We start from the raw sequence: 25,208 nt of genomic DNA, 5'->3' as shown, positions 1-25,208 counted from the left end.
AGAGAATAAAAATTCTAAATCTGGGGGCTTACTTAGGTGGGCATAAAAACCCAAAATATCTTAAGTAACAGCATTTGCACCTTCAGAATGATGCAGTGTCACAAGATTCTCCATCCTGCCCCATTTTTTCTGGACATGGTCTCACAGGTGAGGCTCACCTTTGCCATATAGTGGTCCAGCCCCAAATCAGTGAAGTTACATCAGCTGGAAACTAGGCCATGTTTTATGCTTCAGGCAGGGGGTGCAAAACACGTAGACCCATTGCAAATTAGAAGACAGGCAACGGAGGAGGCAGAGGAATTGTTCTGGTGGTAATCCATTGGATTTAAAAGCACCTGAGAGTCAAAATGACTGAAAATCTGGATATGAAAGGGCTAGAGGGCACAGATTTTACAGAAAGCCCCTTTCTACCACCAGTGCTTCCCTCTGTCTGTTATATTCATTTCTGTCATGCACTCCAAAGTCCTAGGAATCTATACCAGTGGCCTGATAGCTTCAGTGGTCTCACTCAAAAATTTCCTAACCACTTTTGATTGTAAATCTGGAAGTGCGCTCTGGGAGGGATTAGAGAAAGTAACAAGGAAAGAAGAATCAGAATGGAGTCTCTGAAGAATCACAGGCAGAATAATGTGGATGTATACTTTGGTGAAGGTTCAATGTAAAACTGATCTTCAAATTGCAGCTCTACTGCATGTCCATTAGGAGCAGTTATGGTCCAGACACAGTCAGCATGCGGGGGATAATTGCTTGGATAGTTGGGGGAAGATGTATATCCGCTGGGGTTGAAATCATTGATATAAATATTCCCTCCACAAGCTGGGAAAGAAAAGATCACCAACAAAAAATAACATGTTAAGGAAATGGGTGAGGCATCAAAAATATGAGTTATCACTATATTCCAACACAATTTCCTTTCGGTGTCATATAGTTACATCAAAAACAAGTGCATTTTACTACTTACTTGGGCAAACATTTTAATGCAGTAGAATCCTATGTTCCTGGGCTCCTGCTTATCTAGCCCTTCTCATTTTCAGATGTTCAGGACCCTGAATTAAACTGGTATTAGTTCTTCCTTGGATTGCTTCTAAACCAAGCAGGAAACATATTTCTTGTCTGGTTCCTATCCCAATTCCCAAGAGCTAGAAAGCCTACAAGTCAGACCCATCAATGCTTCTGTTGCATCGTTCCCCACTTCTGCTTTCCAAAAACTGAAATGTCCATTTGAGACAATAATGAATATGTGAAGAATGCCAGTCAGAGCAAACATGAGCATTTGTTCAGGTCCTTTATCCTACAAAAATATCTTTATTTTGACCAGAACCTTTCTGTCAAAACCCCCCACTATGTTCTAGCAATACTGGTTTAACACAGGGTATAATCAAGTTTTATAAATTGAAATGGTAGAAATACTATTGTATAGCTTCACCCATTCCCTTTACGAATCCCCTACAATAATGCTAAGAATGATTCTTTGTGGCAGCAGGGAAAAGTAGGCAGAAAACAAGCACTTAAAAATTTTAGTAGATTGACAAGTTGCCTTAGTTGTATTTAGTTACACTCTTTAACAGGAGGTCTCCTGGTGTCCCAAGTGGCATGTGTCATGAATACAGTGGAATAACTGCAAATGCCAAGTCCCTGATTTACCCATGGGACCTGAGTCTCCATTTTTTTTATTCTTTCAAAAAACATTAGCTCTAGCAAGGAATGTTATTTTCTCAGGTGAGAGTAGAGCTTGTGAGAAATGTTACAACCTTTCTAGACACACTAGCCTAAATCATTCCTGACATCATTTAGCACTTGTACTGGGTACTATATGTTCAAAATAATGTTCTTGTTTCCAGGATTTTTTTCCTTTTCTGTATGAATTTTGAACATCTCTTCCTAACTATAGATACTATTTCCCTGCTAAAGGGTTTCCCCTAAGTTTTTTTTTTTTTTAAAACTTTAATATCTCCAGTTTCCATGACCTGTAGCTGGCTCTCTTTAAAAAGGAGAAATTTGAGAGTAGGATCAGAAGTCATGCACTAAAGAAAGAAACGGGACATTTTTGCAGACATCAGATTTTACCAGGGTTGGGACTTATAACAAGAACTTCCTTTAAAAGGACAAACTAAAAGTTATATCTATTTTGTTGCAGAATTTAAGTTTATTTCCTAGACTTACCTAGACTCTTAGCCTCGTATTTCAGTTTGAATCCTTGACCCTCATTCCTGCTGTCAGAAATGAAGTGGACAAACAGTTGATTGTCTGTGGTGTACATGGTAGAGATGGGGCTGCTTCCACAAAACCGTCCATTCCCTCTTCCAGACACCAAAGGTGGGGCAGCACTATCTAACCCATTCTTCAGCTAGAAGAAGAGAAATTGCTAACGTCACTCAAGCAAACAGCCCTGAAATGTAAAATTTGAGCAAATACCATCTTAATGCTTCCAGCCATGTGGGAAAACAATAATCTAGTGATTAATTAATGCACAGCAATAAATATAAGAGAGAGAGAGAGAGGGAGAGAAATAATCTCTGTGATATTTCTCTTTGGTATCATCTCCACTCCCAGACAACCTGGGATGCCTTAGTGACACTGGAATCTGTGAGATTTAGTAGTTTTAATAGCTTTGAGAATTTGGTGACCTAGCCAATAACCTCACCTCTACATAATCTCCAAGGCTGCAGGAAGTATCTTCACTCTTAACCTGGAAAGGCTGTTCAAAATGGACAGCAATGATAAATCCAGAGGTTACCACTACACGCCAGGAACAATTCAGATTAGCAGCATAGTCTTGAGGGTAGTTGGGGGATGTTATCACACCCTCGCCTGTGTGTAGAAAGCCTCCACAACCTGAGAAAAGGGAGTTGAAGCAAAATAAAAGATATTAGCATCAACTATTCACATATTAATTTAGAGAAAAACCCTGTCTCCTAAAAGGGAGATATGACAGGTAAAAGCAAATGTTGAAGCAAGTGTATGAAGAGTTAAGGGGCAGAGAGCAATGCACACAATGAATGATCTCCCAAATACAAGCTAGTAGATTGCAAGATGACACACACCAAACATCTTGACAGTGAGACTCAGTTCTCAGATTTAACAGATGAGTAAGCAGGCAGCTGTGCCAAGGACCTCCCATGGCATGAGCATATTGTTACACTGAGTATATTGCTTCTAGCCACAGACCAAACCACTGTCACCTACTCAAGCTGCCAGTCAGAAAAACTTCCCCTGCTGCCCACTGTTATCATAACACCTTCCTTAGTGCTTCAACCCATTCAGGAATCTGTTATCATCCCTGGGTGCATGTGGGAGAAGGAGTGCCACTGGAAATTGCTGACATTCCTGCTGGAACTTACACAGCTTTCTGCATCTGTCTCTCTGGTTTGTGTCTATGCTTTGAGTCCTTTATTTCCCTCTCTTAGTTGGGCATTCTTCCACCTTTCAGCTGAACTGTTATAAACTTAGGCATACACTTTTCTCACTTCTGAAAAGTGACCGGTCTGGTTGAATCATGCTTTGTTGTATTATATTGCTGGGAAAATAGCAAATTTTACCTTTGGAGAGTCAGACATTTATTAATGCATATTCATAAGATGTGAATAGTTGGTCTGTGTGATTAAGTTGATAGACTGTGGACAGATGTTAAAAATGCCAGTCTTTTCTTTCCTTACCCCATTGTTAACAGCAAGGCAGACATTTATCTGAGGGAGAAGAGAAACAAATCTTACTTTTGTGATAAGAGGCATTAAACCCAGCTCCAGTGACACTTGCATCTGACATGAAGTGGATGAACATTGCCTCTCCAGTTGATCTTACTGGCCCAGGAGGTTCTCGTCCACACAGAGTAGCCAGCACTGGAGAAAGACTAGTGTCTCCTGAGATCAAAAGAAGACATGCTAGTGTTAAAACCAAATCAACTCACATCTGCCTGTTGGTTGCTGTGGCTCACACCTGCAGTCAGGTGCTTTTCAACATCTTTAACCCATTACAGATTGAGATATATTTTTATAGACCACCAAATAGTTGGCCAGACCTCACTAGTTTTATTTTAACTAACAGAATGTCTCAGTATAGAGGAAGAATACTGATTTAGAGCACTTTTCCATTGCTATCTAGATTGCTTAAGCTCAATGGACATGAGAATTCCAGGTACTGGGACTTGGGGTATCTACTGCACACTGTTAGGGCAGGGCAAGATTGGCTTCTCACCATCTTGGATAATAAGTTTGTCATAGTTGCATGAGCTGTGAGATTCTATGTCTAGGGCCAGGATATTGAACTCTACAGTAGATCCAGGAGCTCTGATAAGCCACACACAGTCAGCAAAATTTCTGTAATTCATGGGCCAGCCCGGTGAGAAGAGGAATGAAGGTGTTTCTTCAGTTGTTACAGTCCCTCCGCATGCACCTGTCACATACAAAAAACAAAAATGAAAACATCCACTTTTTAAACTGAACACTCCCCTCGTATAATTTGTCCTATAATTAAGCACAATGGGGGCACAGTGATGATATGTGCAGTCACAGGAATGCATTTCTTCAACTTCAGTTTTGACTAGGAGTACATCTGAAAACCCTGACCTATAAGGATGTTCCTGTGTTACCTTTAGACTTAGAAAGAAGACACTGCATTACGTCCTAGTTAGTCTTAACTTCCTCTTGTTGAACTAGCTCAGAGAAAATCATAAGAAGCATATTCCCTCTCCTTCCACATGCTATTTGTCAGAGGTACATGATCATACTGAGCATATTCTCTTTATTTATGGATATGATATGCATTATAGTGAAAGGTTTCATATCACAATGGCCAGTGACTTAAGAAAGGTATTTCAAGAGGGATATTTTTTCATGAAAGCATATAAAATGTTTAGCTTTCATGAAATAACTGTGTAAAGAAAAATGTCCCTCTACCAACATACTTAGTTTTAAACCACTGTAAAACAGTGTATCTGAAAGTGCCTAAAAATTGTTTTAAAAAGCTATTAAAATGCTTAATTAAAATGTCAATGAAAACTTTCCCTCTGTTAATAGCTAGGGCTTTCTCTTGTGGGGAAATTGGTTTGGAGTTTTTAAAGTAAATCTCAGTATATCACTGGCTATATCACTTTTACCTGTGCAACCCACTGAAAACCCACCTCTAGCAATGGTGTGTGTAACAGCAGAAGCATCCACTGCATACCACTCCAAAAGAAAGCCTTTTCCTGTCACAGACACATCTGACTGGAACTGGATTGTCATCGAACTGCCAGAGGATGCAAAAGAAGCAGAGTCTGCACCACAGTACGTTGCAATAAGACGAGAATGAATGGAGGGCCCATCATAAACCTGCAGAGAGAAGGAGAATGATGCCATTCATCACACAGGCAGATTTTCACCCACCCCATACTCAGCAAGTTTCCAAGGAGAAAGTTACCCTCTTTAAATGAGTGAGGGATATTTCAGCAAATCCAAGTTAGAGATAAACCTTTCTTACAAAAAATGGAAGAAAATTTCCCTTTCCATTATATACTGTTAATTGTGAAGCTTTCACAGAAGGATCTGAATGGAAGCCACCAAATTCAGCCCATTCCCTATCACAGGGCTGCTCTTTAGGGACATGGACTGGTGTCCTGTGTTAAAAAAGTCTGCCAGTACAATCTTGTTCCTTGCTGGGGAAAAAAACAAGATCTGCAGGAAAAAGCTATTGTGGGTTGGTTTTTATTTTTTTCCTTTTCCCCCCTGAGGAACAAATATTTTAAATTCTGTTAAATAAATATGCGATAATATTGTTTTCATTTTATGTATTTATAAGCCAAAATCTTGCATGGTTAAAACATGCTTCTCTTTTGCCACCTTTCAAACTTATTTGTGTTCTTGTCCTCTTTCCCCCAGTAAAAAGTGTCCAGTACGGAAAGCTAGGAAATATTAAATAAACATTAAAATTACATTGAAGATCTGATCTTTGAGTCAGGTTGATTCACACCCACTGAATGTCTAGCTGATTTAAGAAACTCATTTTGCTTTCAGAGGGACTGACAAAGAAAGGTAGGCTGAGTTAGAAGAAAGAAGATGCTGTTAAAGTCTCATGATGAAGGAAAAAGTTATATTTCTTTTTGGAACTAATATTAAATTTGGATATCAGTGAATTAATAATGAATTTAATATACTAAATATCTTGAACTAGTATTAATTTTCTCTTTCTCAAAGATGAAAAAGTTAATTAGCAAATCAGCTGATTAAAATAAAAAAAAAGACAGTAAGACAGTAAGAGATTTACCTTATTTAACTAAGTAGTTATGTTTAGCTACGTTCAGAAAGAAGTTGTTGCCTCTGTTGCTCCATTTTGCTTAGCACCATGCGTGCTGTGTTTTTTAGCCTGGTAAGGCAGCTAAACTGTATTACAGGAGGGTACACAAAACCAATCAAACAGGAAGAAAAAGGTACCTTTCTACTGCCAACAGCAAATTACTGATCCACAGAGCAAAGAAGGACAAGTAAAGGATTTTAAAATAACCTTATTTTTAGAGGCATTGAAATGTTATTATTACTGTTGTCCTCAACTGAACTCAACAGAGCAAAGTTCAACTGGTTATCTGACCTGAAATTCTTAGATTTGAAAATTCAGGATTGTACTATTGTGGACTTATTTTTAACAGGTTTCAAACTTACAGACTGGAAATATCTGTTAGGGAGCCAAAGAGTATGTAACCATTCCTATAGCTAATAATTTATGAAAAGATGACATAGCAAAACCAGTAAGGCACACCTGACCCTCAGAAATTCTTCCCATTCCTCCTGAAGGTTTCTCTATTCATCATTTTTATCAAAGTTAATTGAAATAAAATAACTTCTCACAATGAAATCACCTTTAGCTTGTCATAACGGCATATGTGATGATTTTCAATATCCATCTGCAGGATACGGCCATGGATAACTTGTGAAGCATTAACGCTTATTCGCCACTGGTAATTGGAATTGTGAGGGTAACTTCTGGGCCACTGGGGTGAAGCTATTTGTCCTCTGTTTCCCACAATGTCATTTCCATACACTGAAAAACAAGAGAGACAACTAATGCCTCTAATTCATATAGATTAAAAGAAGCATTGAGGCCCAGCCTGGAATGTAGCTTTCATTTCAGCCCATCTGACTTAATTTACTTAGGACTAGACAGCGCTGTGAGGCATAGACTTGTGTCTCAGGCAGTCCTAGGATGCACATCTATTTTCTTGTTGTGAGGGATGCAGTGTGCCCTTATCTGAAGGAAACTACCCATTCGCGACGTGTGGTTCTACACATAGGAGAGGCAGTAAGGTGGCACATCTAAATTCCCCCCTGACTCTGCCTACTTCATGTTCATTTCTTCACAAGAAGCATTAAATAATAAAATTATTTTTTTAAAATGCCTTTGTGTGTTCTGGTGAAAAATGGTTCTGATCTGATTGGGCTCTGAACTATTGATAATTCCTTTTGAAAATGAGCAGTAAAAGTCTCAAAGGAAAATTATTAGAAGTTCAGCTTGCATAATCACAATGGCTGTGGATGTTTAGCTTCAGTAGTCTGTTCTTGCAGCAAGTGAGACTGATGTTTGCAATGGTCCCTTGACATTTTGGATCTATAAACTGGCAACATTTCCTTTTCTTCTAATTCTGTTCCCTGGTTGATGGTGTCTAGATCCAAACCAGAAGATCGACACCGTCATACTCAAAAAGCAAAATGGAAAGCTGGGAAATAAATGCTTTTCTGTTAATTTGTCAATTGCCTAATAGATGGCCACATAAATATTAAATACCATTGCTCACTCTCAGGTAGCCAAGACATTTGGTCAGATATTTTTACTCTTAGAGGAGGCTAACGGTAAACTCGGGTTGCCATAGAAGTTTTTAGTATATAGCTCTTATTCATATCTTCACAGCCCAATACACTCAAGAAAGAATCTGAAAATTGCTTGATAAACTGTTAGAAAAGAGTCAGTGAAATAGAGGACATTTTATTTTCTGTAATCCATGCAATTTTTTGCTTCTGGAAGGATAAGATGATCAATCTGAAAAAATATTGTCTGTTATGATAATTTAAAAAGATAAAATTGTCATGTCTGATTCTCTGCTTATGTTATACTTAATATACTTACATACACACAAGTTCTGTTCTGACATGTTTTAGAGAATCCCTTTACATTCAGTAGATATTTTACAAAATATTTTTTAAGTGAATTTACAGCCTTGCTGACATCCACAAACATTTTGTAATAGACCTTACAGCTTTGAAGTTTTATGAAAGAACAATGGTTTTCAATTAAATAACATTTACTCACAGTGAGAGAATGTAGCCCTGAAGCCAACATCAGTGCCTGAGCTGTCTGAGACAAATTTGACCCACAGGACATGTCCAACAGTAGACATATTATTTGAAGGCAAGGAGTTCCCGCAGAATCGTCCTGCCAGCGTGCCTGTATCATTCCCTTCACGAATCTCCAGGTAATCTTTGGTGCAGCCGCTACTATCTTCCACCTGAAACGCTCTGTTTCAATAGCAGTAGAAGAGCATTAGTAGGCATATGACTGGTACATACTTCAGAGTCTGCCCTGCCAGGCCACTAATCCCCATCGCTGGTATCCTGTTCTAACAGTTAAGAAGAGGGCAGCAACAAAACCCTCCAGAACCCAGAGGTCACTGCTTATCACCTGGTAGTGCTGCTGATACAGGGCCCTCTCTTTTCTAGCCCCTTATTTTCTGACAGAACTTCAGTTTGCAAAGTTATAATTTTTAAAGAGTTTTCAAACCCTTGTTTCTTGGTTCTCCAACAACAACCATGAAACACAGAAAACCCCTGATACATAGAACAGATTTTTAATATAAGCCCAGGTCAGACTATTTACTGGGTACACATCTATTGGGTGCAGGGAACACTTTACTGCCTTACAAATCAGTTTTCATTCCCTTCATACGTGTATTATTTCATTATACTCTCTGGTGAGAAAACAATTGCCAGGGGCCTAGACTCATTTGTGATTAACACCTCACAGGTCAGAGTGTTTCTTCAGAATTATGAAATATTACTGTTTCTCTGGCTTCTCTGAGTTTCACATAGATGGATGTACAAAATAATAATAGGGATTGCTATGAACTCTTCTAAACCAATTTTTACCTTAGAAAAGGAATAGGATTTAGTAATCAAATTATAAATTCTTAATTACTGCACCAAGCTGAATGCTAAATGTATTCTAAAAATCATTATCTGTCATTCTAAGTGAAGTGCTTTGATTCAATCCAATATCCTTTTCAGAAGCAGGCTATGAATATACAGTAAAGATTCCAGAGAGTGACTTTTATGACCAATGCCCCAAATATTTGTGCTTTCTGATTTTCTGGTAACAACTTCTCCCCTTCAGTTCTGAATATAGCCATATGTGTTCAGTGTACACATTCTGTGAAATGGTTCCAACCGCTCATCTGTATATACTTCAGACTAATTTAAAGCTAAGCCTCAAATTGCAAGACAGACATTTCTATTCAGACTGAGCTGAAGAAAATGAATGTCTCATGCCAACAAAACTTTATAAACCCCTAATATTAAATTAAATAAAATAAATACTGCTTTCTAACACAATTACTCCATGCTTTCCAGTATTTTCAGCTTGCCTTTCAGCTATGTGTAACTGAAGAAAAAGAGTTTACATCTGCTCAGTGTCACTTTATATAATTGAATTTTTGTTCCACTGATAGTTCTGCTTCACACTAGATTTCTGTTTTAGTTCTGAAAAGTTGCTATTCATTATTTTGTAGCAAATATTTTGGAAAATGTTTTCAGGCTGTAGTACTTTTTCTCTGCTTCAGTGAGTAAAGGAGGAATAGAATGTCCTTTTTATTGTGTTAGTGAATCAGTACATGCCTAACAAATTGCACCGTATGCAGTCAGCATGTTACTGGGCAAATTTTCCTTTTGTCCTGATTAACTGTAAATGCAGGTTCAGAATTACTTTTATTTTCCTGCTCATTCTTGATAAGCTTTGCAAAGGGTCAGTGCTCTCTTTCTTGGCAGCAGCCACTGTTTGATGCCGGGAAACTGAGAGGCTCAGAAATCCACATCATGGGTAAAGAACAACCTAACCACCCTGGTAAAGGACTCCACATTGTTCTGTGGATCACACATGACTTTCCTGTCAGAAGTCTTCAAAGGAAAGTTACTTTGCTGAAGAGAAAACAAAATTCCTTCGGATACTCTCCTGGCCCCTGTTGTACCTCCACTAATTGTTGGAGAAATTTTGAAGAGTTTAATATCAATTTTAACCTCACAGTCTGTGGAGTATCTGGACCCTTTCTATTACTCACCTATATAGTAAATACTACAATGAATCTGCTAGTAAGGAAATAGTAGGAATTTCCTTTGTAAAGAAAAGGCAGAGCAATGCTAAATTTCCTCTTCTTGTTTATAAGTGAGTGAGAACTGGCTTCTTTAGCATACCATGCTGCCCAAACAATAAACCACCTATTTATATAATGCTGTATGCCTTAATATAAGCAATGACTAAGGCAGGAGAACACCGATTGCAAGCTGCCACTAACCACTGCTGTGTTCTCTTTCCAAGTTACTCTAAAAACATGTTTCAGCTTTATCATGTGGTAATTACATTTCCTAATAAACACAGAGCATCCTTCCTTCAGGTCTGTTAAAGGGCTGAATAATAACCCCTGGCAATGCATTTACATGAAGGACAGCTGGAGCCGGTTGCCAGGGGAGCTGAGAATCATCCAGACACACTCCGTGTTGAGCGGATATGGCTCAGGATAGCCAGGGCTGTTGAAAGCTCCTCTGTCCATGTGGAAAGTACCCCCGCAGGCTGCAACAAGAAGGAGACAGCAGAGGCTAGAGAAGGATGACATAAAAAAAAATACCTTGACAGAGCCAGAGTATTTGCTAATCAAGAAAGCATTTCTTCTTGTCTCCTTGTTCTTTAGCTTGTTGATATACTTGCTGAGGCCTTGTCCAAAAAGTGGAAGGGTAATAGGGGATTTTAAGAGAGGAAATGTCAGAGAGATAAAGAGATACAGGATCTGTTCTTCTTCTTAAAAGTCAGAAGGTAGCAACACCTGTCACATGGACTTACATGATGATGATGCAGCATAGGTGGCACGGAAGCCCCTGGCGGTATTGTCGTTGTTGGAGATGAAGTTCACCACCAAGGCATTACCAAAAGAAGTGACAGGATGTGGCATAGTAGCACCACAGTAACGGCCTGAAAGAGAACAAGACAGAGAGAAAAAAAAAGAAGTGTTAAGCGTGTAATTAGTAATTTAACATTTGGGGTTAATGCCTGACAGCAACCAGGAGTAACATTTGTTGCTTACAGTTGCAGTTGCCAATTTAATCTACATAAAAATGAAATACTCTATTTCATTAGCACAGAACTCAACGGTGATGACAATTTTTTTTAACAGAGGAAGGACCTCCTGCACTCCAGGCACCCTAGTCACTGGCTAGTCTGTCACTGAGCTCCTTTGTGTTCACTCTATCCAGAAATTACAGCCTAATTGAAAAAAAAAAAAAAAAATCCCATCAAATATATCTGACAGCAGTTTCCATTTCACTCAACTGCTTTCTGATAAAAAAACAAGTGACAAATAACAGACCAGTTCTCCTGTAATGGATTGTAACATGGGGATTAGAAATATGAATCACCATCTACCAGAAAGGCATCTGACAGCAAAAAGAAAGATAGCAGCTAGTATCCTGGTCCTCTTGCCAAGTGAAAGCCAAGGGTAGGAGACCAAAAAATGAATTCTGCTCTTAGTTACAAACCATTTAAATTGAGTACAGCCCCACTCCTGCCAAGAGAGCATATACAGAAATAGAGTAAGGGAGAGCATGATCAGGCACAAACATTCTGAACTTCCCAAAATGGAATCTGAGGCAACCCTGTGGGGATGTGAGGGGAGTCAGAACCACCCTATGGCCAGGGCTCTCTCATGGCTTCCTGGCAGTATAAGCACTGAATTTTGCTGCTCCAGACTGCTCCTGCCACTTGAAGGTGATGGATTGGGACACAGATGTTGGGAGAAAGCTGTAGAAAATTCAGGAACAAGCAGAAAATCAGGCTTTCCAGGGCTTGAGGAAAATCTGCTTTCTGCTCCCAGAAATCTGCAGCTTTCTTCACCTATGTTGAGCGTTGACTGTGCTTATGAGTGTGGGTTATGTTATGTTTTTGTACAGTTAACTCAGAATTCAGTTTAAACTGAATTGCTTTGTTCCCAATATTGTTCAGCTAAAAAGGAAGGAAGAGGCAGCTGGAGTCAGCTCCAAACTGTAGGTTATAGGAATACAGAGCCTGAGAGGACTGTGCCATTCACACTGAACACTTACCCTCTACCCCTGGTCTCCTCTGGCCGGAGTGGCCAAGGAGCTTCCTTTATCAGAGAAAATCCATGAAACAGGAGAACACTCAGAGAAAACTTTCTTTTGCATACCCTGGGTGTAGCTCTGTATATGAAATAAACAAGGGAAAGGTACAATACCTCGAAGAGGAGCCTCGTAGTTATTCCCATCCAAAATCTCCACAAAATCCGTTGTACAGTTTTGTCTATTGTATTCAATATCAAAGTCAGTGAATGAAAGTGTGACGTGGTTGACTGGCAACAGCAAAGAGTAAAAACTCAAAAAGAAGTTTGGCATTTCACAGAGAAATAATTACATGTAAACAAATGTACCATCTTTTCCTTTCTCCCCTGAAGTCAGTCAGTCCCTCTAAAGTGTAACATCCGAAGTAATATAATCCCTGGTACATGGAGTGAATTTGATAGAAGTACACTAATCCTTACTGCAAAGGTCCTGGTAAATCTCTTCATATTTCAGTACTTTCTAGTACAATCAACATGAGAACCGTAGGATTTAACACATACACATGAATCTAAATTTCCTAATATCTGAACAGCTTCATTATATACTGAAAGTGTCAGCAAATACAACATGGAAAATTTACACACATTCAGAAACAAAACTCATTTCTACACATCTGTGACCTTCTGTTCCCTTGCGATCTAAACCATAGATCTGGACAAAATGTGAATTGATGTTGCCCTGCTCCAGGCTTAGAAAAAGCTGGTTCTTTCATCGTTTTGTAACGTTCCACATACATCAATTGGACTGGTCGAAGGATCATTAACTACCCTCAGCTATATTTGTACAGAATTGGATTTTCCACTCCCTTGAAGTGGAGGCTACATCCTGAAAAAGAGGATTTCTGACTGTGGGTATTTTTGACTCTTGTATTGCTTTTGCTTGTCTGATATGAACAAAGGTTAAGTCACAACTGGAAGAAGAGAGGCTGTCCTCAACACCAGTCTGTGACAGTAGTTAGTCCTGGCCTTAGAGCTCCTATGCAGTTCGAGCAGGTCAGAAAGAATCTCACGATTTAGATGATAACTAAATTTTCTCCCACATTGGCCAAACCTCAATTTGACACAAATATTTTGCTTCTCACTGGGCTACAATTAATTAGCTAGAATAAGCTGAAATGACAGAGGTGGACCCAGGCACTGTACGCAGCAGGGTGCCACTGACTGGCATTCAGCTGCATAGTCTGTGTGTTTGGCACTCACTGTGTGCCCTGTCTGGTCAATCAATTACAGCTATCAATGCAGGTCCTCAGGATACAAAGTGAAAAGGAAAAACACAGTGGGTGGCAAGAGCAGGAGACTTGTTGGCCTTCTTAGTAAAAGCAGAGCAGGAACTCTGCTGTGGTTTGCCGTTGGCCAAATCTACTGCATGTGGCTCTACCCTGTAGTGCTGAGTGACTGGCATAATGAAGCCACGTGTACCTGTAACGTGTGGTATGTGGTGGTCCTGGTGGTAAATTGAGGAAGTCACTACATACACACACTACTTCTTATAGAGCATTTTTCTGGTCCCTCATACTGATGTAATTCAGGAGACAACAGTTATGTACGAGGTTTCAACCTGGATCCAGAAAACAATTGTCTTTAAAAACAAATGTTGTATAGGTGAGGAACAGCTTTGATGCTGTCATTTTCATATATTTGTATAAGAACCTATGCTAAAAAAAAAAAAAAAGTATGGCTTATCTCCTGATTTTTGTTTTGGAGTTTTCTTTGGCAAATTGATTTTCATTTTATAACCTAGCAGAATAAACTTACAAATGTGGTTGGAACATTCTACAATTTTAACAACAATGGCTAAATATCAGATGAACAACTGAAGTTCAGTAGTTGCTATTAAAAAGAAACATTTATTTTAAATGATGTTACCAAGATACGATTACTCAATTGTAAATATTTTTTAGGAATCTTATACAATGTAAAGGTAATACTGGGTATTAAAGGTAATATCAGTATCTGATGGAAAATATTTGGTCTTTTATGATCAATCATAAATCTGTGTAAAATTAGACAGGAACATCTGAGATTGTATCTATGCACATAAGACCAGTTTATTTATTTATTTTTTATTTGTATTTGAAATTGAAATGCCTCTGTACGTTTTCTCATTATTTAATTTTTTTCTTTTTTTTTTTTTATGTTAACAGCGTAGATTTGATCTAACACAACTCTAGCTTGAAAAATCCAGACTAAAATAAGGTTGGCTAAATGCAAGTACTTTAATTATATATAAACACTTAGATTTTCTCATGGACAAATCCAGCTTCACATAGTATTCAACACCTCATTTATAATTGCAACACTTGGGCCATAGTAAATCAGCTATGACAAAGTTGTAAACTGTTTTCCTCACTATGCACTGAATCTTTTAAAGTGAAATCTGACTTAGGACAGATTAGGAGAGCCACACTCTCCAACTACCAGGATGCAGAACTTCCTAGAGAAATAAAGGAGGAATTTTGTATTGTTATTACAGAAAAGAAGATGAGGATGTTAGTCATCCCAGCTAACTATAAAAGATGTTTTTACTTACATGGTTCCTGAGCCTGAATAATCCAGCTGCAGTTCTGATTGTTTGGGTATTTGGCAGGATACAGAGGAGAGGAAATTGCTGCCCCAACTGAATCTGACTCTATGAAACTTCCGCATGCTTTAGAATGAAACACATACACACACACATACACACATTATCAATATATACAAAACACTTATCTTGGATTTTGTAGTAAAAATGAGTGAATAAAATGTAACATACTACATCAATGTGGAATGAGGATAAAATTCACAACAGTAATTTTTCAGAAGAAGAGACTTAAGGACTAGCTCCTATCACTGAGTGTACTTTCTTGACCAGGATCCACAGCCCATGCTGCCCCTGGCTGACCATCTGAGAGATGCCAGATTGACTTGGGAACAGACCTCATCTTTATAGTTCCTCATAGCCCAGAAGAGCAATCTTGGGGCTAAAATAATTTGGTTTCCAGGTAGTGCAATCATACACTGATCATTTGCCTTTGTTGGCAACAATCATTTCTCTGATCATTTGCCTGTGTTGGCAGCTAGGAAGAAAACAATTATAAAAAACTCTCCCGAACCTTCCAATGCCCAAGGATGGCATCACATTGCATTGGCATGATCTCTTGTGAGCTGCATCAACAAAACTGCAATTGTGTGAAATGCTGCACATGTGCAAGAGCTTGGTTGACTGCATAACTTTGGCTAACAGTGCTGAGGGCTGCCATGCCTCATTTCTAAGCATACTGACTCATCATAACCCTCCAGATCTGAGTTTAACACACAGGTGCTTTAAACAGCAGAGTGAGGAGTTAGGTACCAGAGACAGATTCATTTAAAGTGCTGTGCTGCCTAAAACATCCATCAGGAGGGTTTTCTCAGAAAGAGGGAAGCTGGGTTGCCTACATCCTAGGCAGGCAGCACTTGCTCACCAGGCATGTTTTGTGCAGGGCCTAATCCCATAAATGTGCGCTGAGAATGTTTAACAGAGCTGTTAGTCAGAAATGCCTAATTAGGCATCTAACTAGTACCGCAATAACTGGGGTTCCTGAGATTTTTGCTGATCCAAATTCCTCCTTTTCTTTATAATTTTTCACAGTATTTTCAAAGGAAAAAACATTTCTGGGAAAAGCACTAATTTATAGTGAAAAGAATCCTAAGAAGAAAATGAGAGAACGGTATTTTCTCTGAAAAAACTAAATGGCTGTATCTTGGGGAAAAAATGTCTTCAAAGTTACTGTGAAAAACTGAAAGTAAATCACCAATCATCAAATAGGATGTAATTTCATGAAAAATTCTGCCCAGTTGGTGTCATTTTTCATTAAAAAGGAAACCATGTAAAATACCAATTAGTTCTCCACAAATTGGATAGTTGATGTTTGGCAGGGTTTGCAGGCCTGAATCCATGGACTTCATCAACAGCACCACACAGAATTCTTTTATAGCTTTTCGGATTCATGCGCATGGATAGACATATAAAATGTTATTTTGTCACTAGGTCTGTGGAAACTGCCAGTTGCATATTTTTCTCAGGACAGTTATGGGTAGCTAACCCTCTAGGGAGGAGGAATAAGACGCAACTGGTGTGTGCTAGATGCAAATAAGTTTTTTCACCAATCAAAGAATCTAAGATGATCCTTAGATTTTAAATTATTTAATCTATAATTTGGAAAAATTCTGTCCTGTTAAAGATACACACTGGTATGCTGCATGTATAGAAACACTTCCCGTTACCAGCGATGCTAAAAGATTGTGTCTAATACAGAGCAACTGGTGATTAGATAAATATGAATTAATGTAAATGACAAAATTACCTTCAGTAAAGCGAGCACTGAAGCCCCTGTGCTGGGTGGTTGTATTAGAGTGCAGCCGGATGTACATCAGATTCTTGGAGGATGTGATAGGAGGAGGATGCTGTGTTCCACAGAGTTTTCTAAGAAGTGGTGCTTCACTGCTAGGACCATCAAATACCTGTTATGAAAAGATCAGATGAAGTATTTGGTTTCAACAGGAGTATTGAGAAGACTTTTATTTCATTCCCTCTCTTATGTTTCATATATTTTGATCCTGATACAGCCCTGGTATGGACAGTACAAACAAACTGTGCATTGCCTATCTTAATTTTTTGGCCATTTCCAAAAAAGTGCATGTATTACAGGCTGAAGCTATTGCAGCCTTTATAACAAAAATGCATCAAGTAACCACCTTCCTCTGTGTGTATCTATCTGATATGGAAGCAACTCTCCTTTAACAATCCACATATCCCCATACATTTATTGTTTCCTGTTGATGGTTAACATGAGTTCCTGTGTAGCTTTTATTCAGTTAAACCCTACATCTTGCCCCAGTAAGACTTCTAAATTGGTCCTAACATGCAACTAGTGCACCAGTGGGAGCTATGACTGTCTATAAAAAGAGAAGACACTAGGATTATGGTTTTTAGGTACATATACCCAGCATCAAGGAACAGAGTCCATATATTTACACTTTATAATAGCTTTAGGGTGCTGAATTACACACATATATACATGAAGTGTTATTTAAGCAGAGAGTAAAGAAAAGTAAGAAAAAGAGAGGAAGAAAGTAAAGATGGGTTTACAGAACTTCACTTTTAATTTTTACCACAAATGCCTGCCTTCTCTTTTTTCCCCTTACAGCTAATAGTTTTGTTTCCTTCCTCTCTGTTTCACAATCAGGAAGAGGAGGATAGTGAGGTTAAAACCAATGAGTTTCTAGCTTAAGCGACATCGAAATTATAACAAGAGAAACCACAGAGAGAGAAAAATGGCCACAGTCTCTGAGTCTCCCACTAATCTTTCCTAGCATTCCAGCAGACGTGCTTTGTTGCTGCTGTGTTTGGATCCATGGGACAGTCTCAGCACCCTTGTGCCTGATTTCTGAAGTGATGAGCACTGAAGTCATCAGCACAGTTGCATGACCCAGGGAGTAGCCTTTGGGCTACTGGGCAGCAACAGCAGTTAAATTCAGTTCCTGTTTCACCATTAACATCCTGCATTACCATAGGCATGTCATTTAATACAACCTGTGACTCAGCTTCCCATAGCAAAATGGAGAAAAATATAGATAAAAATATGGATAGAAGGACTGGAAGATATTCAGATGTTAGGATGTTAAGAGCTATATAAAAGCCCTCTTTGAGCAAAATAATGCCATTGGGTTAGAAGGCCTGTACTTCTTATTGAGATTGTCTTCTTTTACTTCAAAATGCCTCAAATTTCAGCAAGTCTGTGCAATGCAGGATCAAAGAATTAAAAATTTCCAACTACACTGTATAACACAATGCAACGTTTCTGCCTCCAGTATCCAAAGGCCTTTGAGCACATTAGTGAAAAAAAATATATAAAAACAGTAGCTGAAAGATGACCTGTCTCAAATAAAACTCAGAGCTGAGAAACAAAGGACAAACTCCTGCTTAATCCACTGACACACCCTACACAGCAAGTGCTGCATTCATGAATTAAACATTTGCCCTTGGGCCTGTTAACACTAGCTATCTGTGTGGGACCTTGTGATGGAGTATAAAGTGTACTGCAATGTCTGTAAAAATTAGTACCTGGTAAAGAGACCCAAAATATCCATTCAACCTTTTCTTCTCTCTTGGCATCCTGCCACAATCAGCCCTTTAATACGTAGTGTGCAGCGTTTATTCTTTCTCTGCACATACATTCTGTATATAAATCAGACTGCCTGGAGTTAAAAACCACAAACCATGGAATGTGAAAAAAAAGTAATGACTAACAAAATAACCCTTAGGAATTAAGGTACTGTCTTTCCCTAGACAGTAGTGAGAGGATTTTATCTGAATGCTAGAACTGAGAATAAGCATTGCATTGACAGAGCATGGAGAGGGCCTGACTACAGTTTATGTAAACTGCTGGGTTTGATGGATCTGTGCCACTCTGCAACAGCTGAGGATGTGACCATTGACACATGGACTGTTGTGAGACTCTAGTAGTTGAGCTTTCTCACTCGGTAAGATATTAAGGATGAGTAACATAAGAGACTAAGCAGACATTTCATTCCAAGAGCTTTCTGGAATAAGGTCTTTCTGTGGTTAATACTGGTAGAAGAGCATGAAGTCAGAGGAATGTTTTCTAAATCAAGTGTATCTGCTGTTTCTGGGCAGCTTGCTTGAAGAAATGATTCCTAGCCTTTTCACTTGCTAAAAATCTGATTCAAGGAACAGTTCAGCATAAGCATTAGTGAGATACAGCAACAACTCTTAGGAGTTATGGTGGCTACAAGTTAAGCAGGAACAGTAACACATGGATATTTTATGGCTGTATCATTTTTGCTCATCTGCTATTTATTGGCTTAAACTATTTCACAGGGAGGATTTCAGTCTTGAATCTAGATCAGAAATCACAATATTCACACACTAGTTCAGGAAAGATTTGTGTCTCTGTGCAGCTTCTTAAAGTTATTTTGAAAACATCTGAGAAATGCATTCTGTGGCTGCCTGAGTAATGGAAAATGATGTATCTGCTTACTTAAAAGCCAAGTTTTCATTTGCACTGTGCATAGCAGCAATTTGGTCTTCTTTTCCCTTTCCATAATGAACATAACTGAGTGACTCATTGCCTTCTTGTTCAAATGTGTCCTGCATTTTGCAAAAGCACATGACAAAAAGAAGATAATTTTTGTCTTCTGACCCATAAAAATAAATTCCACATATTTCTAGCTGTCGTCTCTTGGAAGATCCTCTCTGCCAGCACCTGCAATAAATGAAGTCATACCTCCTCTCTAGCTCCCAGAGGCTTACATTTCTACACTCCTGTGTACTACTTGCTATACTGCAACAAGAAAAGAAAATAATATTTACTTAACCAAAGGCACTGAAAAGAACAAACTATTTCTCCCTCCCCTTTTCCTGTGCTACAAGCACTGCCTTTCGAGTCATGTCCTCCTCAAGTCACCAAATACTTGCAACTCTTGCTGACTTGTGCTCTTGGTGTAGCATCAGATACAATACTGGTTAAACTCAATGGCAAGAGATACAGGAATTAGTGCATTCATTATTTCTTTCCCTCTATTTTCCTTCAGAGAAACAAATCCGTTTGTTGTAAGACACACTCTGCAGATAGAAATGGGCTGGTACGCAAAGAGAAATTAAAAATTTATTCCTTATGTATGGTGACAGTGACAGCAAAAACTCCTCTCAAAGATCTTATGCTTTCTACAGAATATAACCATGTTATATTTGAGATCAGAGAAAGTAAAGGCATCGTTATTTAGCAGATGAAGAGCTGTTCACCCGTTCTGAGAACAGATATGGTACAGATCCGAGGCACAGAAGCTGAGGAATCAATTACATTTAGGCAACTAAGTGAATGAAGAATGTACTTTTTGGTGGCCTGGACTACTCTCTGCGCACTCCATCCATTGACTCTAGAGGGAGCTCAGAGCAGTTACACCGTGGGTGTAAACTACAGGCTTAGAATTAATTTGGCTGAACCTAGTTCTGTGCTCAGTCACATGTGAAATCACTGAGCAGAATTGAAAAATGCACTGGGCTTTCTGGAGCTGCAGCACAGCCAAGAAGCAACAGACAGGCATATTTTCCCTCCTTCCATTTTGCTCATATATCAAATGTGCAATGGAAAACATTACAGGAAAAGAATACATTTTCATGTGTTCTCCATAGAAAGGAATTTACTGTAGAAATATTTTTTAAAAAATTAAAAATCTCGAGTCATAACACAGGGAAAAATGACAGGGTCTAGAAAAGGAAGGATGAAGGAAAAGGCAATTGGTACATTCAAGGGTGGAGGAAAGCCCCAAGAGAACTCACAGAGCAAAAGAAAATACATAAAGATAAGTAAAAATTTGGGAAATAGAAAAGGGTGGAACCACTGTCTTACTCATACACAGTAGTTGTTCCTATATTAGAGAGAGAAAAACAACCCATCAGCTTCCTTAGCTGCCTGTATTTTCCATTTACACAGATTTTGGAACACAGTTCCTAAACCATTCACAGTCAGACATATATATTTCCAGGCACACTCTGTCCCCTCACTCTGTTCTCCCATTACCGTGTGAGGTATATAGCAAGTCTTGGAATGAGATGAACACAGAGCACATCCAGGTGTTGGTAACAAGTGATTTTCTGCTTACTGGCATACCACGTAGAGAAAGAAACTCCATCCACCCCTTTCTTGCCCTTCTGGTCCCCCTACTAAAAAGCTCTTCTCTACCTCATACACCAGAGCCCTCTGTTATTTCTTGGCTTCAAATCAGCATTCTCCCTCATCCATTTTCAAACCACTGTCCACTTGATGGGCAGTGATTGATGCCTGCATTAAATTTAAATCTCTCTCCCTGCTCATGTTGCTGCTTCAGTTGTGTTTGCACAGCTGGGGCTGACAGGCAACTGCCTCCTGCTCCTCCACCAACCCCAAAAAACAGAAGCAAACAATAGATACTCACGGGGCAATAGAGGAAAAGGGGTGTCACTGCACCGCAATGGTTTGCAAACAAAGCCGGCACCAGAGAAGACCACCCTGGCTAAACAGGGAGCTTTGGCTGCAACTCAGGGAGAAAAGGAGAGTTCACAGCCTTTGGAAGAAGGGGCTAGCCACTCACAGTGATTACAAAGATGCTGTGAGGTTATGCAGGGTGGAAATCAGGAGGTCTAAAGCCCAGCTAGAAATTAATCTGGCTTCAGCAGTCAAGGACAACAAGAAATGTTTCTATAAGTATGTCAACAGCAAAAGAAAGACCAGGGAGAGTCTCCATCCCCTGCTAGACGCAGGAGGAAACATGGTAACAAGTGATGAGGAAAAGGCTGAGGTGCTTAATGCCTTCTTTGCCTCAGTCTTTAATAGCAAGACTAGTTGTACTGAGGGAATCCATCCTCCTCAGCCAGAAGACAGAGACTGGGAGAACGACCCCCCCAAAATCCAGGAGGAGATAGTCAGTCACTACTGCATCACACAGACACACACAAGTCTATGGGACCGGATGGGATACACCCAAGGGTGCTGAAGGAGCTGGCTGAGGTGCTCGCCAAGCCACTTTCCATCATTTACCAGCAGTCCTGGCTGATCAGCCAATGTGACGCCCATATATAAGAAGGGTCGGAAGGATGATACAGGAAATTACAGGTCTGCCAGCTTGACTTCGGTGCCCGGGAAGCTGATGGAGCAGCTCATCCTGAGTACCATCATACAACATGTGCGGGACAACCAGATGATCAGGCCCAGTCAGCATGGGTTTATGAAAGGCAGGTCCTGCTTGACAAACCTGATCTCCTTCTACAACAGGGCGACCTGCTTATTGGATGAGGGAAAGGCTGTGGATGTTGTTTACCTTGACTTTATAAGGCCTTTGACACCATTTCCCACAGCATTCTCCTGGTGAAACTGGCTGCTCGAGGGTTGGATGGGCACACGCTTTGCTGGGTAAAAAACTGTCTGGATGGCCAGGCCCAAAGAGTTGTGGTGAATGGAGTTAAATCCAGTTGGTGGCCGGTCACGAGTGGTGTCCCCCAGGGCTCGGTTTTGGGGCCACTCCTGTTTAACATCTTTATTGATGATCTAGACGAGGGGATCGAGTGCACCCTCAGTAAGTTTGCAGATGACACCAAGTTGGGTGGGAGTGTTGATCTGCTCGAGGGTAGGGAGGCTCTGCAGAGAGATCTGGACAGGCTGGAGCCATGGGCTAAGGCCAACTGTAGGAGTTTCAATAAGGCCAAATGCCGGGTGCTGCACTTGGGCCATAACAACCCCCAGCAGCGCTACAGGCTTGGGGAGGAGTGTCTGGAGAGCTGCTAGTCAGAGAGGGACCTGGGGGTGTTGATTGACAGCCGCTAGAACATGAGCCAGCAGTGTGCCCAGGTGGCCAAGAAGGGCAATGGTATCCTGGCTTGTATCAGAAATAGTGTGGCCAGCAGGGACAGGGAAGTGATCTTACCCCTGTACTCGGCACTGGTGAGGCCGCACCTCGATTACTGTGTTCAGTTTTGGGCCCCTCACTACAAAAAGGACATTGAATTACTCGAGCGTGTCCAGAGAAGGGCAATGAAGCTGGTGAAGGGTCTGGAGCGGCTGAGGGAACTGGGGTTGTTTAGTCTGGAGAAGAGGAGGCTGAGGGGAGACCTCATCGCCCTCTACAGCTACCTGAAAGGAGGTTGCAGAGAGCTGGGGATGAGTCTCTTTAATGAAGTAACAAGCGATAGGACAAGAGGGAATGGCCTCAAGTTGCGCCAGGGATGGTTTAGACTGGATATTAGGAAGTATTTCTTTACGGAATGGGTTGTTGGGCATTGGAATGGGCTGCCCAGGGCAGTGGTGGAGTCCCCATCCCTGGAGGTGTTTAAGAGTCAGGTTGACATAGCGCTTAGGGATACGGTATAGTTGAGAACTGTCAGTGTTAGGTTAATGGTTGGACTAGATGATCTTCAAGGTCTTTTCCAACCTAGATGATTCTGTGATTCTGTGAAACCCTGCTCATGCAAAGAGCTCTGCCACAGCCATCTCCTCTGCCAGCTGAAGGAATGATGCCTTTCAGTGAATAAAAGCCCAGTGCCTCTATTTGGCTTATAAAGGTAATGGAAGCTGTGCCTGTAACTGCAAGGAGCTCACAGAACTGAGTTACTCTACAAAGTGTTTAGATATGTACGTGCATCCATTGGCATCAGTTTAAAAGAGACACTTGTATATCAGGTCTTTTCAGAACTTAGCCCTTAATTTGTAAAATTTTTTTGGCATTTTTACCAGTACTGCCATTTCAGATGGCCCATGTTTCTGTCAGGCAATCTGATTTTCTACTCCTGTGTGGTATCACAGAAGATTTTCCCTTTCAATTATCCCCCTGATGTAGTTAAACAATTTTAATAAAAAGACATAACTGTACTTCCCTATGCTTCAGGACCAGAAAAAAAATAAAGGCATTGTATAAAGATACTTTGTGGCCAACTGAAATCTTCAGTTCTGCTCAGCAAAACGGGGACACATTGCTTTACAAGGCAGTGCTGTTAAAACTGATGCTGTTTTCAAAAGAGTCTCAGTTCCTGCCAAACTGAGTTCTCTGTGAATGACAGTTTATCAAGGAGAGGGAAGCTGGATTTTGGGCTACAGTCACTGTGCTTTATCCACCTGGTACTGATCACACATGTCTTTGTACTGAGTGGAGTGTAATCTGACATCAAAGGTCAGGATTTCATGTCCCTGCTCCCAAAAGGCCAAGTGGAGACGTGGAGGTTTCTTCATTGTTGTGCACTGATAGAGCAGCAACTTGAATTTCTGTGACATCAACAAAAGCTCACAAACCAACAGCAATGTGAAGCTTCTAAGACAGCGGTAGCTCTAATGAAGCAATTAAACAGACAGCTGAGGAGCACTTGAATATACAGTGCATGCATAAAGAAAACCAGCCAGCCACAATTCCCTCTGGATGTAGATCTCCCTCTCTCCTGAGTTTGTAACACAGTGTGGTCAGTCTATTACGTACGTGGGCAGACCATCCTATGTCTTGGAGCAAGCTGGGGTAAACTGCACGATAAATGGGAAAAGGTGTCATTATAACAGTCATCTATGTATGAGGTTATTCCTGCAGTACTAACTACAACTCACACCACCAAAAGGAAAAATGTGCTGCCAGGATGTAGCATGCACTGCTTTCAAGAAAAGTTCCTTTCAGACATAAGTGGGAACCTGGAAGAATTCGGAAATGCATTTGTGAAGCCTGCTTCCTTGGTGAAGCAAAGGGAACTAGATAACTATTTAGCTGCAAATTTAAGACTTAGCTCATCGGTGAATAAACATGACTATGCAACTATGAGTCTGAAACCAACTGCAGCCTAGGTTGCACAGTAAGCTTCCTCTTTTGCAAGCATTTCACCAGACTCATTGAGGAAACTTTTGAAATTTCTATTGTTACTTACTGCAACATTGTCATAGTTACATGAATGGTGATTTTCAATGTCAAAATCCGTGAAATTCAATAGGACTCTGTGGCTGTAGTCAACTTGGATGATCCAAGAACAATCTGTGCTGTTATTATAAGGTTGAGGATAGTTTGGAGAATGGATTTCCCCACTGGTAGCTTGGAAAATACCACCACAGCCTGAAAAAGACATAATCAGTTTAATCACAAGCTCTTTTATGCTTAGCAAGATTCCACCTGTATTTTTAAACTAAGGGAGGAACACCTCCATCTTTATATTTTCTATATTAAACTTCTGTAAGATGAGTGCTCCAACTGTTGAAGTGTCATGTTTGCAACAAAAATCAATGGAAATGACTATCAGGAAAGTATACCATTATCATTACCAGTGAATATGCAACAACAATGCTTGTGAGTAATGTTTTTTTCTAGCCCC

General features: G+C 40.0%; 1 protein-coding gene across 1 annotated transcript in view; it reads right to left on the bottom strand.

Moving 5' to 3' along the window:
• Positions 1–25,208, bottom strand: part of CUBN (cubilin) — a 147,479-nt gene that overhangs the window by 48,133 nt on the left and 74,138 nt on the right. The window contains exons 31-44 of the mRNA XM_074834731.1: positions 24,771–24,952; positions 16,681–16,837; positions 14,886–15,002; positions 12,473–12,586; positions 11,068–11,196; positions 10,668–10,800; positions 8,275–8,480; positions 6,830–7,011; positions 5,120–5,309; positions 4,195–4,392; positions 3,714–3,860; positions 2,645–2,835; positions 2,164–2,347; positions 642–816 (exon numbers count right to left, since the gene is read on the bottom strand). Coding sequence (XP_074690832.1) covers positions 642–816; positions 2,164–2,347; positions 2,645–2,835; positions 3,714–3,860; positions 4,195–4,392; positions 5,120–5,309; positions 6,830–7,011; positions 8,275–8,480; positions 10,668–10,800; positions 11,068–11,196; positions 12,473–12,586; positions 14,886–15,002; positions 16,681–16,837; positions 24,771–24,952 — 2,305 coding nt within the window. The remainder of the gene's footprint in view (positions 1–641; positions 817–2,163; positions 2,348–2,644; positions 2,836–3,713; positions 3,861–4,194; positions 4,393–5,119; positions 5,310–6,829; positions 7,012–8,274; positions 8,481–10,667; positions 10,801–11,067; positions 11,197–12,472; positions 12,587–14,885; positions 15,003–16,680; positions 16,838–24,770; positions 24,953–25,208) is intronic.

The sequence above is a fragment of the Strix aluco genome, chromosome 1 (assembly GCF_031877795.1).
Source record: "Strix aluco isolate bStrAlu1 chromosome 1, bStrAlu1.hap1, whole genome shotgun sequence".
NCBI lineage: Eukaryota > Metazoa > Chordata > Aves > Strigiformes > Strigidae > Strix > Strix aluco.
Note: the sequence above shows the minus strand (reverse complement) of the source record. Positions and strands in the feature narration are given on the sequence as shown.